The 14742-nt window shown below is 34.3% G+C and overlaps 1 protein-coding gene across 1 annotated transcript in view; it reads left to right on the forward strand.

Annotated features, from left to right (window-relative positions):
* The window catches only part of LOC126811771 (neuron navigator 2), a 341849-nt gene that overhangs the window by 170981 nt on the left and 156126 nt on the right, over positions 1-14742 (forward strand). The window contains exons 4-5 of the mRNA XM_056098693.1: positions 11012-11084; positions 13343-13568. Of these exons, the coding sequence (XP_055954668.1) occupies positions 11012-11084; positions 13343-13568 (299 nt within the window). The remainder of the gene's footprint in view (positions 1-11011; positions 11085-13342; positions 13569-14742) is intronic.

The following is a 14742-nucleotide window of genomic DNA, read 5'->3' on the forward strand; positions in this document are numbered from 1 at the left end:
TTTTGGTGATTGGAGACATTTGTTGTTTTGTCTACTCCTACTGTGTCAATTTCTCAATGACATTTGACTTTTAACTGTTTATTTACTTATTCAATGGGTTCAGACATTTTTGTTTTGAAAAAGATAAATTGTTTTCAAAATTGTTTTTTGAATTCCCAAAACATTACTTGAATAATTTTACTCTTTTTAGATGTTGATATCTATTTGGAATGAGAATTTAAATCAAAAAACAAAATAAATGCCAAATTGTTTTGCTACAAAATGATACTATATCCAGTTAGAATTTAAACTGTATCATTATAAGTTATAATTGTTCCAGAAGAAGTTTCCCAGACTTCTGCCTCGGGCTGTAACACAGAAAAGTAGTAATTATTCAGTGATCGCTAGTTATAATGAGCAACATTTATAGATAGATGGGAATAGTTTCGGGAATAATTGAATAATTTCTTCAAATTTTCTTAGAATATTGTAATTATTATAGTTGTGTATAGGATTATGTGTTGAATGGATATGTCTAGACATGGAGTCTTCGGAGACATTAAGTAATACTGTTCCAACTTCCTAGTATATATTATCAGTATCTTTTCACCTCAGTTATATATCCAACCATGAATATTCATGAAGTGTTACAGACATGTCAATAATTTGATGATTTCTGTAATTTGGAATCTGCAGGATAGCATCAAATTGATTCTCTTGGTTGACATTTCTGTCCCTTACAATGATTCAATGATTATTTAGTTATAGTCTCAAGCCGTGAATCTCTATAATATAGGAAGAGAGGGTTAAGAAATGTATTTTCTTATACACATTGGGTTATTTTTTGACAATGTTAACATCTAATTTACAGACCTTCACTATCATAATACCTCAAAAGAGAGGAAAATGAAAAAGAGAGTTAAGAACTGTATTTTCTTATACACATTGGGTTGGTGTTTTTTTTGACAGCGGTATAACATCTAATTTAACAGACCTTCTCTATCATAATACCGTAAAAAGAGGAAAATGAAATAAAATGGGTTTTATTGTATCAACCAGGCTATGGGGTAATTTTAGCCGAAAATGAGTGTTTCTGCCTACAATTCATAGAATTCTGTCAAAGTCCTTTAACTTGAATCCCATCAGAACAATAGACTCTTTTCCTTGCCAGCTTCACCATCCTGCACTTTCGACATGGAGAAAATCAGTCTGGAAAATCTCTGGGAACTTTGTTGGATAACAGCAGGATTGATCCCGAGACCTCCAGGATAGTGAGGTAGGGGGTTGGATGGCGTGGATTCGATTACCCGGTTGTACATGACAACCTTGTGGGTTTTCTCTTGGTCTTCTGGTTTCCTCCCACTGCTTAAAAGACCCCTATGCGCAAACAAATTATTGAAGTAAAATTGAACCATATGTTAGTCCCGAAATGACCAAGTTTGTGTCAAGTGGACGTTAAACCCCATTACTCTCTCTCTCTCCCTGGATAGTGAGCCAGCTCTATACTCACTGAGCCACCTCAAAACTTCCTCAAAAGAGAGGAGGTATTGTATGTTGCTGTAAATCACATCCAACTATGAGAAGGAAAAAAATGTGAAAACTTTCTCAAGTTGTGGGACAACAAAACCTGTCTTTACTATTTTAATCATTCTGATTTGTTTGAGAACAATACATAGATGTAATACAAGAGATTTCAGCAAGAATAATTTGTCAGATGATGCAAGTGTTTTTTTTCTTCAAAGTAGCAACTTGAACCTATTTTATTTTGATTTTAACTGAAAGTTAGAGAAAACGTTACATAAATTTGTAAGACATCTGGCAGTGAGTGTTAATTATTCTAGACAAACCTCATCCCCCTTCTGTAACTCCAACATCATTAAGTTTGTTAGAGTAAATATAATTAAGCAGTTGATTTGATTAGTGTAGAGGGCACAAGACTATAACAAGCACCATGTCTGTTAATTATGACTAGACTTGTTTTATGGAGCGTCTTGAACAGTAAAGACACATGAAGGCCTTAATGCTGTATGTTGAGATACCAAACTGTGGTATCCACAACATAGATATAAAACATAAACTAAATAAATGAAATATGGTTTAACATCCTACATTACTGCTCCAAGCTACTGAAGATGGGTATACACCATTCAGTGTGTTGTGGAAGGAATTTATCTCAGGCAGTGGCACCCCAGCCTATTCTTATTTTGAATTCCAACTGTCAAGGGTTTCATTTTGTTTCCAATCCGAACAACTGACAAGCAAAAAACACACTGGAAAACACTGAGGAACTTTCTTGGCCAACGCTGTGGTGGTATTGATATTAAACACCAACCACATATTTAGGTAATTGATGTATCAGTAACAGTTACAAAACAGTATAATCAAAGTAGGAAATCCCCAATGGTCAAATCAGCAATCCAGCCACCTTTATCACTAGAGTACATTGGTGGACAGTGTACCATGTTGATGAGATGACCTCCTTACTAGATGGAGACTCAGTGGGTATGGTGCTAGTTCACTAACCCGGTCACAGGTTTGATCCCCATGTTTGCCAAAATGTTCTTTGGGATTTTCCAGTTTGGTTTCCCCTAGTCAGTGATGCTGAATAAAGGACCTGACAAAAACCTTGGTAGTTGAAATTTGAAGAAGTGTAGCTGGAAGTGCCATGGTAGCTGTCTGAGGGAAATTCCCCCCACAGCACAGTGCATACCAGTCTTCATTAGCCAAGTTGATGCAGAAAAGGAAGACGTACCCCATTTCATTTCTCTTCCTTGATTTCTGATGTCCAATGGATAACTGTGCTTTGAAATTTCTCTGAAAGAAAATCAGACTCCATTCATTCACAAGGTATAAAAATCTATTCATTCATAATTCATTCGTACACTACAACATATGTAGGGATATCATTAAGATAATTTTTATGAGGCAACATCTGTGTGGCCTGAAAGTTTAGTATGCATGGTTTAGCCATTACGGAGAATACCAGAAATCTTTTAAACAACTTATTGTACAATCTGTTACAAATATCTTTATTGTTATACCACATACAGATCTTTTCTTCTGTACACATTACACAGTAGTTTACTCAAATACTTCATGTAATTGAAACACTCTGTTTCATGTAATATATTTTTTTAACAGTCATTTCTGAGATAATATTAGATAATATCAAATAATGTGAATGGCACAAATTCCAGGAATTGTCCAGAACAAGAGGTCTAAAGTAAACTTTTAGATGTTCGCTGTATTTAAGACAAGGCACTGAACACTAGAATGCGCCAAAATCCATAACTTTTTAATGGCTTTCCCAGTATGCCTGCACAGTAGTGGTAACAGGATTTGGGAAAAGGGGAACAGGTGTAAGAAAAACAAAAACACGGCAAACTGCAATTTGGTACATTATACAGCGGCAATACTATATACCGGAAAACACCATGCTATACTGAATACCGGAAAACACACTAAATACCGGAAAACACCCTAAATAGGTAACAAAGAGCCTGGTCCTCTGTTTGCGGTGAGTTAGGGCTAGGGTTAGGTTTTTCCAGTGTTTTCCAGAGGGACCAGCGGTGGGTTATGTTTAAGAATTTGGGGGAGAGGTTAAGTCTCCACATAAGCACTGACCTAGGATGATGAAAAATTAGTTCGTGATATTTCCTAGCTTTATTAAAAATACATACAATACATTAGATTTATATACAAAGGCGATTTCACTGTTTTTTGGTGTTTGTGGCGCTGATGGTCTTCCTTGGATGGTGCTTCTGATATTCTGGTATTTAGTGTGTTTTCCGGTATTTAGTGTTTTTCCAGTGTTTTCCGGTATTCAGTATAACATGGTGTTTTTCGGTAGTTTTTCGGTGTTTTCCGGTATATAGTATAGCCCTTATACAGTTTGTTTATTTCTGTATCAATTTTATATATACGAGCAGTATTTCCATGGTTGGTGCAGCTGGCAAAGTTAGGATTTCTCCCTTATCTGTGGAAACAGTTTGAAGAGATGTAAGAAAAGTAAGACAACCAATGAAATGGTGTCAAAACTCTTTCTTTTCGGCACCAAACTTGCTATTGAGGTTGGGTATGGACCATAAAGTGTGGCATGCAGGGAAATTAAACCAAGATAATATTTTGTCAAGGGTTATTGTACATTCATGCCAATGGGTACACAGTTGGACCTCAGCTTCTCGTCACACTTTTCTTTATCAGGCCATCCGACCAGCACCACTGACAAAATCTGATGAACTCTCTCAACACCAAGGTGGAACCCAGAACCTTCTGGTTAGTAAACTAACACCATATATTCACTGAGCCACCATCATTTTTATTGAATGATTCAAGCATGCCATGTTTCATGTCGACCATACTTGAAATGGCAGAGCCTATGGTTTTTTTGAATGGGGAGTTGTCACCAAGAAGAACGACAACAAGATGAGGAGTGCTTGGGAATCAGTTCCTGTCTCAAAATAATAGTTCTTTAGATTACCAGGACAACAAATGTACATTCTCAGCTGAGGTGATGAAATGTTCATAGTTGTAAAGATTTCAATTCAGTGCTTCCAACAGACAATCTTGGTTTTTCTGGTCCAGGTGCACATGAAAAGATTTAACCATGCATGTAATTTTTGACTCGTCTCAGTTTATTTTGACAGATCATAGCTGACAGAATTCCACTTTGGACATTTTTTTTAAAAGTTTCATTTTTTTTCAAGCCTGCAGCTTGTTTGATTTTGTGAACATGATATGCCAACACGTGCAGACGTTTTTTTAATAATGACTATATGTCTGGAAAACTCATGACATCTTGAAAAACAATTTAAATTGGAAAAAAAAATGTGATTTTAATATGTTTGTCATGGCATATCATATCCCTGAAATATCAGAAACCAGTTGAATCATTGATTTGAAAAGTATTTTGTCACATGTCGGAACAAAAGCTTAAATTACCCGATGCATTTGAGGTGTAGGAGAAAAAAACAGAGAATTGTTGTGAAATAGCTAATATAAGATTCAAGTCTGTATAAAATGTTTTGATAGGTGGTTACTGATGCTAGTGAAAATGTAATTGGATACATTGGGACTTTTTTTAAATGGTTTCCACATTTTTTGTTTCAATAGACACTGATCATGTGGTTAACTTGTTTTATGTGTGTTTGACAATTTCTAATTTTTTGGGGGTTAAGAAAAAATGTGATGCCTGTCAGGTCTGTGTTGTGTACATGTATGTTTGTTATAATAGTTTGATTTATGTAAAGCTGCCCCCCACCCCCTCCCGCATGGATGTTTTATGCAATACAATTTATCTTCTCTTATCTGTGTGATTGAAGGTGTTTCTTTTGGTATACCTGCACTACAAACTTATCCAAGATTCTATATGACAAGGGGTTAGGGTGTCGATCCAACTCTCTGGGTTTTCTGTAAGATCGTCCAGTTTCCTCCCAAAATGACCTAGTTTGCTTTGAAGGAACTTTTTTTTTTACTCACACACACACACACACATATATATATATATATGAACTTTAATCTTCAAGATAGACATATATAAACTAAAATTTTTGATAGTTTCACCCTCAAATCTAATGGAGATCGTATTGACTAAGGAACCATTATACATCTATACTTCCTTACTTATCTCTAGTTGTCAAATATATATAGGCCAGACATAATTTACTATAAGAAATTGGTCAGTTTTATTAATCCCATCAGACTATATTAAATGGCAAATTAAATTTGATAAAAATTGCCCCCACACCTCAAGAATGATTAATCAACTTTATTATTCCCATTAGTTGTCAGGTATAAGAATTGCTGTAAATTTGGTAAAATCTTAAAATGGCTAATAAAAATTTTATTAGCTCACAATTAAAATTGATATGACCGATCAAGACTTAAGTACAATCACAACAGATAAGAATGTTGCGGAAAGTCAAAAACCTGAATTATTCCTGATTCTTAACTGATCCTCCCACTGCTAAAGACCCCTACATACAAGCAAATTATTGAAATAAAATCACACCATATGTTAGTCCCCAAATGACCTAGTGTGTATCGAGTGGACCTTAAACCCCATTTCTCTCTCTCTCTCTCTCTCCCATACATGCTTGTAGTGCTACCAAAAATCTAATGACATTATGTGCTATGACATTTCATTTCATTTCCATAGGAAAATATAAAGTCTGTTATTATTGTCATAAACTTTTTTGAACTGTCTTATCGGAAGACAAAATCCACTTACATTAAGTTAACGTGGATTATGATATAGAGTAAGTGGTGAAATAACCCAATTTTTAAAATCATGACTGCCAGAAATAGATGAATATCGTGATGATTTATTGTTCGGAGCGGGAAAATTAATTCCTCTCCAGACACATCTATCTTTTACTTTAATTCATCTTCATGCGGGATTCCAATCGAATCTGTCCGAAAAAATACCGATGGACAATACTAAAATCAATCCTGATATCTGCTTTCATTAGCAGTGACTTACGTTGATGACAGCGACAACCCTAAAGTGTATACAAAGTAATTACTGATTGGTTCACAGCAGTATAAAGGTCTTCATTGATTGGCGAAAGTCAGACAATAGAAGGTCAATGATTGGATAAAGGAGTCAAAGTTTTCAGACAGATGAGATTAAAAAGAGACATATATTGTCGACTGCAGATTTAAGTAATTTCGTGATATTTTTCCTAAATGAAGTTTTTCACCGAGACGATTTTATTGATGCTTGATGTCTGCCATTGAATATAAAGGATTGCTACATGCTCTTCATACAGAGACATCCAAATTGTTCCCAAAATAAAAGGTCAGACATTTAGCCATAAATTGATATGGCTTCTATTGAATGGAAGAGTCATCAGAAGTATTTACGTACCTATAAACATTTTGATAAGTTATAGTACAGGGTAATTGTGTGATTGTTCCAATCCTCTTGATTATTGATTTCAATGGATACATTTTCCACTAACACACCCATGAAATAAAGAATGATTTCTAGTTCTATTGTTAAAATGTGACACTTTATTAAAGGCACAATATCCATACAAAAAAAGGCAAATATAGCTTAGACCATACGCAATATAAAGGAGGCTTACCTAAAAATATATTGGTCCAAAATTATCAAATCTCACCTTAATTTACTTTCTATTGATTTCACACCACCATCTTTATTATGTTACAATCATCTGTAAACTACTGAATCATAACTTATTTCTATCCATGGATATCAAGCTCATGAAGTCCACATCTATTGATTTCATACCTCCATCCTTTTTGTCTTTAGGACTTTGAACGACTGGAGGACAACTTATGTTCAGCAGAATTCACAACATAAGCATGTATTAGCACACACATATACTAGGATAAGAGTTAGAATAATGTTATGAATTCTGCTCCATATGATGGTATTTAGACTAGAGTCCTTTGTCTAAATTGTCTTAATTTCTATTTCAAGAACACATACACTAATCAGCGATTTACCTTCTGGTGTATTGCAGATTCAATTTCCGGAAGACAATTGAGGATGCTAATTAATGTGGACAAGTGCCGTTGTTTTTAAATAGGATCATTTGATTTTTTAGCAGATTTTCTAAACAACTTATTCATTTTTATCACTTGTCCATGTTATTACACTAGCATTCTCAATTAGAATTATCATTAATTTTTTATTTTTCCAATAATCAATATGATCATAACAATCGTAACAATTGAATGTAACCAAGTACATATTATTGGCCTATATATAATGTACTTAAATATTCTATTGATAAAACAAGTACAAGTGTACTATGGACCCGAAACCGAGCATGACGTCATCGACCATCTTGGAATTATGACGTAATAATATCAAAAAGCTGTCAGTAGATGTACAATTGTCCAAGGAACAATCTTGCCAATTTTCATACTGATCTTACTTCAATTGGCAGAGCCATTAGGTTTCCTTGAAGAGTGTTGCGCCCCCCCCCCCCCCCCCCCCCCCCGAAAAAATTTAGTTCCTAGTCCAAAAATCAAAATCAAGACTGGATCCCATCATAATTTCAATCATGATCATAATAATCATGAGGATTGAATGTTACCAATTACATATTGTAAGATTATATTTAATGTATTTTAAATAATCTGAACCCTCTGATTTTTGAACTACGACAACCTTTCTCTGGATTGTATCAAACATGAGGATTGATTGTGACCAAAATGTACATAATATAGACCTATATATAATGTACGTTTGATAAATAAAAATTAAGCCTGGACCCCATGATTTGTTAAAGTTGGAGAACACATCTCAGAAAGTTCGAATAGATATTTCTACATTTTGAGATCTAATTTTATAGGCAAATTAGATTACAATTCTTCTTGAGACGACATTTCAGCTGTGATAATATCCTATGAACAAAGTCAAATATTCATTTACGCGGTACCATAAATCACTGGGTTTCTGTCCATTTCTTTGGGGATGTCAGATTTATAGAAATGAGCTCTGACACAGGAGACTTCTTTACTTGTGTAAGAACTAAAGATATATGTATGTATCGGATAAAGCGGGTATTTAGTTTGAAGGCGATAAATGGCTGTTTTATCCCTCATAAACTTTCGGCTCCATTTATTTCACAGCCAATTTGATTGATTTCTTTGACGCGTGCCATTTAAGACAGTGTCTGATGTTTTTAGTTAACAGGTTGGTCGAAGCTGATAAACCATAATTTAAGCTTTACGTGAATTATCCGATTTCTGTAAGCTGTAAATTGGGGATATTTCTGTATATCATGAGATTTAAAGTGTTTTATTGAAATTGGCTCAGAATTTCGCGTCTGAGAAGTAGCATTATGTGAACCAATTGTCAACCCACAAAGGGATAGACAGAGCTAGGTCTCTAGTGCATTTTGTTGATGTTTGTAAGCGGACAATGTTTATTTTTGGTCTGTGGCATTAGATAATCTTCCGCGTGCCTATCATTATCAGATTGATCAAAATGGTAATAGTTATGGTGGTTGTTTGTTTGACGTTGTATTCTTAATAAAGAAAGAAAAATTAGGTCGTATTCTTAATAAGGAGAAATTTTTTAGCGCTTAGGGGTCTTTGGGAGGAAACCGGAGGACCTGGAGAAAGCCCTAGGTAGCTAGTCCTTTGGGATTAAAACCATGCCCACTTGAGTCAATGATCTGAAGCACACATGTTAGACCCCCCTCCCCCTCCCCACCCTTAATAAAGATGTATAAGAAGATTTAAAGGGTCATTTTCCTTTTCAGATCAAGAATTTTGTTATATAGCTGAAATAGGATCTTTCGTGAATGCCTCACATTTGTGATATGCCTTGAAGTGTATGTCACTCTTCACATACATTTGCCCCAATAACGTCAATCAAAGCTTACTGATAGTTTGGCAAATATTTATCAATGAGATTGCTAACTATATGACAATCAGGATTTGTAAACATTATTAACATTGTAATTCATTTCATGATTGATGCCTGTCACAAATATAATAAAAAGAAATGAAATTTGGATCATGTGTAGTTTCTGAAAGTCTTCAGCAGCTATACAATCTGACCTTTTAACCTTTGTACATCAAATCACCAGGGAACGGAAGTTACGATTGGATGACAGGGAAACCGATTAACGGTTAAATTCTTCCTCTGGTCAAAGGCCACCAGTGGCGTATTAATTAGATCTTTTGTTCCAAGGGTTTGTCTGATTTAAACTAATGACCAATTGAGTGACCGTAAGTGACCACTGGATAATTAGATCCGTTACTTAGTGTAGAATGGAGCCCAAGGAAAAATCTAAGTATTTTCATGGATCTTATTATATGGGGGAATGAATTAGGTGTCTAGATGACTATAATTTTAGTACATTAAGACACTGATGTAGTGAATACATGGTACTTAGATGGCACAATAATGATGTCAGTCCTGGCAGACTGGGGAATCTTTTGCTAGCCCTGAAAAAAAATAGTGGACGTTAAACTCTCTCTCTCTCTCTCTCTCTCTCTCTCTCTCTCATAGATGGCACAATAATGATGTCAGTCCTGGCAGACTGGGGAATCTTTTGCTAGCCCTGAAAAAAACATAGTGGACGTTAAACTCTCTCTCTCTCTCTCTCTCTCTCTCATTTTCTTTTCTGTACAATTTATAACCAAATTTCATATTCAAGATATAATATTTGTTATCGGCAAGTAATGTTATTTATTTGTATGATGACTGTATATTTATGTAACAAATTGGAGTCTGTGAATCAGTCGGTGATGATTGACGAATGGTCAATATGAATAAATTGGGAATCGCAATGATTTCTACGAGGTCTAGAAAGTTATTGTTACTTGATCAAACAACCTTTCACCATGTTAATAAAATTTTATCAGCAAATACAGAAGACAAACTGAGCCTAATTGGATTGATTTAAGTCGTAACTTATGGATGGATTAGCAGCGGTTATTGTCCTCGTTAGTAGTAATATCGTCCAGTTAAGTTTAGTCGTTATGATTTCTTCATGGTCACTGGTTACAATGAACGACTTGTCCAGTGGCTTGAGTCATCTAATGACAGTATGAGGTCACTGACTGCGCAGAAATATAGATTCGTTATTCTTCAGTTCCGTAAAATTGTGGACTGTATGCCGGGTAATTGGGTGGATAAATCTTAAAGATTTTGTAATTCTGCTTTGTTTGTAGTGGAAGGAATTTTATTAAGGTGAAAATTTTAAACCAAAAAAGAACTAGTTGTAGATATCAAATAATGAAGAATTTGAGTCTTAAACTGTTGTAAATTAAGAAAATTCAAACCAGCTTTTGATCTGGTATTTACCCAGATTTACCAGCCTGTCCAGCCTTGATCTGCATCACTTTTAAGGGAGTGTTGCTGTTCTATCTCTCCCCCCGCCACATGTAAATGAGATAGCAGATCAAAGCTTTAAGCTGATTTCAATTTGCAGAAGACTAAATGACTTGATAGATCATTAACATTTATTATTCAGGAGTATCCACAGTATGTTAGTTTGTATATTAAATATGATTTAATATTTTATATTATTGTATATTTCAGGTTGATAACATCAATGCGTGTTTAAACTTCCTGTCTGGTCTGGGTGTCAGTGTGGATGGCATCAGTGCTAAAGGTGAGATTAAATGTTAATTGATTGTAATTATAGAGATTGACATCTTCACTAGCTTATGATGCATAGCACTTGTAAAATAACAAAAGTTAATAGCTCTTGCCTTCTGAATGGACAGTTATGAATATATAATGCATCTATAATGTATGTCAAAATTTTGCAAACAGCAATGTCATCTTGTGAATGTGTTAACAACATTCCAGATATTTTGGCTCTTCATACACTGACATGGAAATGCAGTCATATATTGTCATGAGACAAAGACACCACTGAAATTTAAAAAAATACTGTTAATTACTGCTACAATTATGGCCCTTGTTTCACTTCATAGAGGGTTGTGAACTCTCTAATGGTAAAAGTTATCATCCGATCTATATTGGGGGGTTTGATGGCTGAATGGTTAGCGTGCGCGCGCTGTATTATAAAGTCTGTCATTGAGTCGACTGGCGTGGTTGTACGTGGCAAGGAGTAGGGTCGCCTGTCCAACCTCGTGGGTTTTCTCCGGGTCCTCCGTTTTCCTCCCACTGCTAAAAACCCCTACGCGCAAGCGAATTATGTAAATAAAATTAAAACATATGTTAGTCCCGAAATGACCTAGTTTGTGTCGAGTGGACGTTAAATCCCATTTCTCTCTCTCTCCGATCTATATTAATTTGTATTTGAGGAATTGAAGACAGTTGATGAATATTGTGATAGTTAAAGGAAAATAGTATTGAAATGCAGGCAAAACAAAAATCTAGTCCTGATTTTTTTTTGTCTATTAAAATGCAGTAGCTACAATGATTATCACTGCTTATAACAAGAAATGACTTCTAAATTTGTATTTTTTAAGGGAAAAAACTCAGATGCTTAATGAGACCCCCAACTTGTGCGTAATTCTGGTATAAAGACCAGATCCGCGTCTGCTGCAAGTTATTATATTGGCTTGCTGTTTATATTATCTCTAATAACCAACACATGCTATCACCCCAACAAATCATAACTTTATGGATTCAAACCTAATTTGAATTTTTTTTTTCTATCCATATTTATGAAATTAACCTACATTGCTTAAGCAAGTCTCTAGAATTCAATTCTAATTTTAAAAATGTCATCGTAAATTAGAATCTTTTTCTTCATTTGCATAAAGATCAAGTTAAAGATGCATTATGTAAGATTTAGATAAAGTGCTGACAGTTCTCAATATAATAGTTGAAAAATAGATAATAAAAAGGAATATATTGAAAATTTCTTTCAAATTACTTTATTCTGAGTTATAGGTGTTGGAAGATGTAGTATATATTGTTTATTATCGTAAAAATGGTACTCGTTATTCGAGACTTAGCCCTGCTTAGCCATTTTTTAATTATATCAATAATCCGTTTAAATCTCACCCATTAGATAATTAATTATAGGCTTGTGAATAAATGTCTAATTAATAATTAATATAGCATTTGAATTCAAAATAGAGACTTGCAATAGGCAGATTTAGCTCTTATATAATGTGTCTTTAACTGTTATATTTGTTATGACTGTAAGAATTGTTGTATTTAAATTAATATAGCATACTATCAAATAATTAAAAGTAGATAAAATAAAAGAAATAAACGAGATGTTGGAGAAATTTGTTTTTAAGTTGTACATTTTCCATAAGCAGTGCCAAACTTTGGAAAGAATTACACATAAACATCAGATAGTGTACGTACCTGACTTGTATGTTCAGATAATCATATCAGTAGAACCATGCATGTATCAAAGTTTAAATATGGTTAGAAAGAGAGGAGATGCTGAGGGGCAACCTCATCAATTTGAGATGGGGCATCAAATTTAGGAGTCAAATTAAAATTTGTTGTACAAGCTGCCCTTCACAAGCTGGTGTGAATATGGATATAGTAGAATAAAAGTTTACTTCGCCTGTTTTTACATATTTAAAATGGATCCATGTTTTAATATAAGCAAGACCAGAGTAGAATAAAAACTTTTTTCATTGGATTTTGCATAATTTAAAATGTCTTCCTTTCTCACATTTCTCTGTACTAGGCTTTATACATAGAGTCTTGATTACTACAATACCTCTGCACGCTATTGCATAGCTATAGCTATTCTGATAATGTAGTGCTTTAAAATTGAATGAAATAATAATAATGATCTAATGAAGAAATCTGAGAGGGAGAGTGAACGTTATAATGACTATGATATCTCTGAAAAAGCAGATTGTTGAAATCATCGGTATTGAAACAAAAGATAGTTTTATGTCAACGCAATTTCTTCGTATATTTCAGATATAAAAGAAGGTAACTTGAAGGCCATATTAGGATTGTTTTTTAGTTTATCAAGATACAAACAACAACAGAAAACACAGCAAGCGGCACAGAAATCGGCCGAACAATCTCAAGTTAACCAACCGCCTTCCACCACCCCTCAACAACAACATCATGTAGATAGTGCTACTTCTTGTCATGCTGGACATACACCACCTCAATTAAATGGAGGGGAAGTCCAATCAAGGTAGGTCGTGGGACTCCTGTTTTAATCTTTGAATGTATTGCTGAAAATTAGGTTGTCTTTTGTGATAAGGCGTTGACTCACTAGCCAGGTCTCTGATACAATAGAGGTGTTAGTCAGTAATGTTCCTCCAGCATTTTCAGCAGAGGGCCTTGCAGGGAATAATGGCTTATCGTTCGGAAGGGATAGAAAACTGAGAGCAGTTGGAATTTGATGAAGATAAGTCGCCAGTTTTCTCTCTTAGCACATTGTATTAGCTTGGTTGGTTCAGAAAAGTAGGACGTTAAACCCTATTTCATTTTATTTCCTTTGTTCTGATGCAAGCAATGCGTTTATTTAATGTCAAATACGTAAAAAAAAAAGTTTCTCTTTACAAAACCGTGGAATTCTAATTAAAAAATTCCATTAAGATATATCTACACAAAATTGTTTGCTGGCAGCTCCTATTTGTTAATGTGTTAAAGAATGTTACCAGATGAAGGATAAGTCATGAAGCTTTTTATGTAGATGTCAAATGGGTTTTATCATGTCCTTATGGCAGTCGATGAAATACAACATCTTTAACCCCATGCCAAAGCAATAAATGATTACCACATCGCTTATCATTACAACATTTCAAAATGTCTTCCCACCCAAACTCTATAACAAAAGTTGAATTCTTTAGCAAAAAAACTTTTTCAATTTTCTTATCTAGTAGGTTGAACCATTAAAATGTCTTTGTCTTTGCTCAACTGTCTGATGAATTCCAAGATTAGCATTTGACAAATTTCCCAAATGGACACAAATTTTCTACTTTTAGAATTTAAAAAACCATTAAGTTGTGCCATTAAGATGTAGAATACTACAGTCTAGAGCAGACTAATTGTCATAACATTAATTCCAGGAATTTGTTCATTAAGTCTGCAGCAAACCTTAACAAATTTCTGAACTTTTTTGTTGAATATGTTTTTTGTTTTTTTTTATAAAAAAACAAACCAGTAGCAATTTAATTAATTTGAAAGAATTATTTCCTGAATGAAGTTTGACAGTGGCTTTAATTTGTTTAGATTGCTTTTAGTGAAAATTCTTTGAGGTGCATCAGGAAAATTTACAGGAGAATAAGGAGAAGATGAAAAGAAGGCTATAGGAACCCTCATAGTTTTAATTTAAAAATTAATTAGTATATTTGAAGATCTGG

The sequence above is a fragment of the Patella vulgata genome, chromosome 2 (genome assembly GCF_932274485.2).
Source record: "Patella vulgata chromosome 2, xgPatVulg1.2, whole genome shotgun sequence".
Lineage (NCBI taxonomy): Eukaryota > Metazoa > Mollusca > Gastropoda > Patellidae > Patella > Patella vulgata.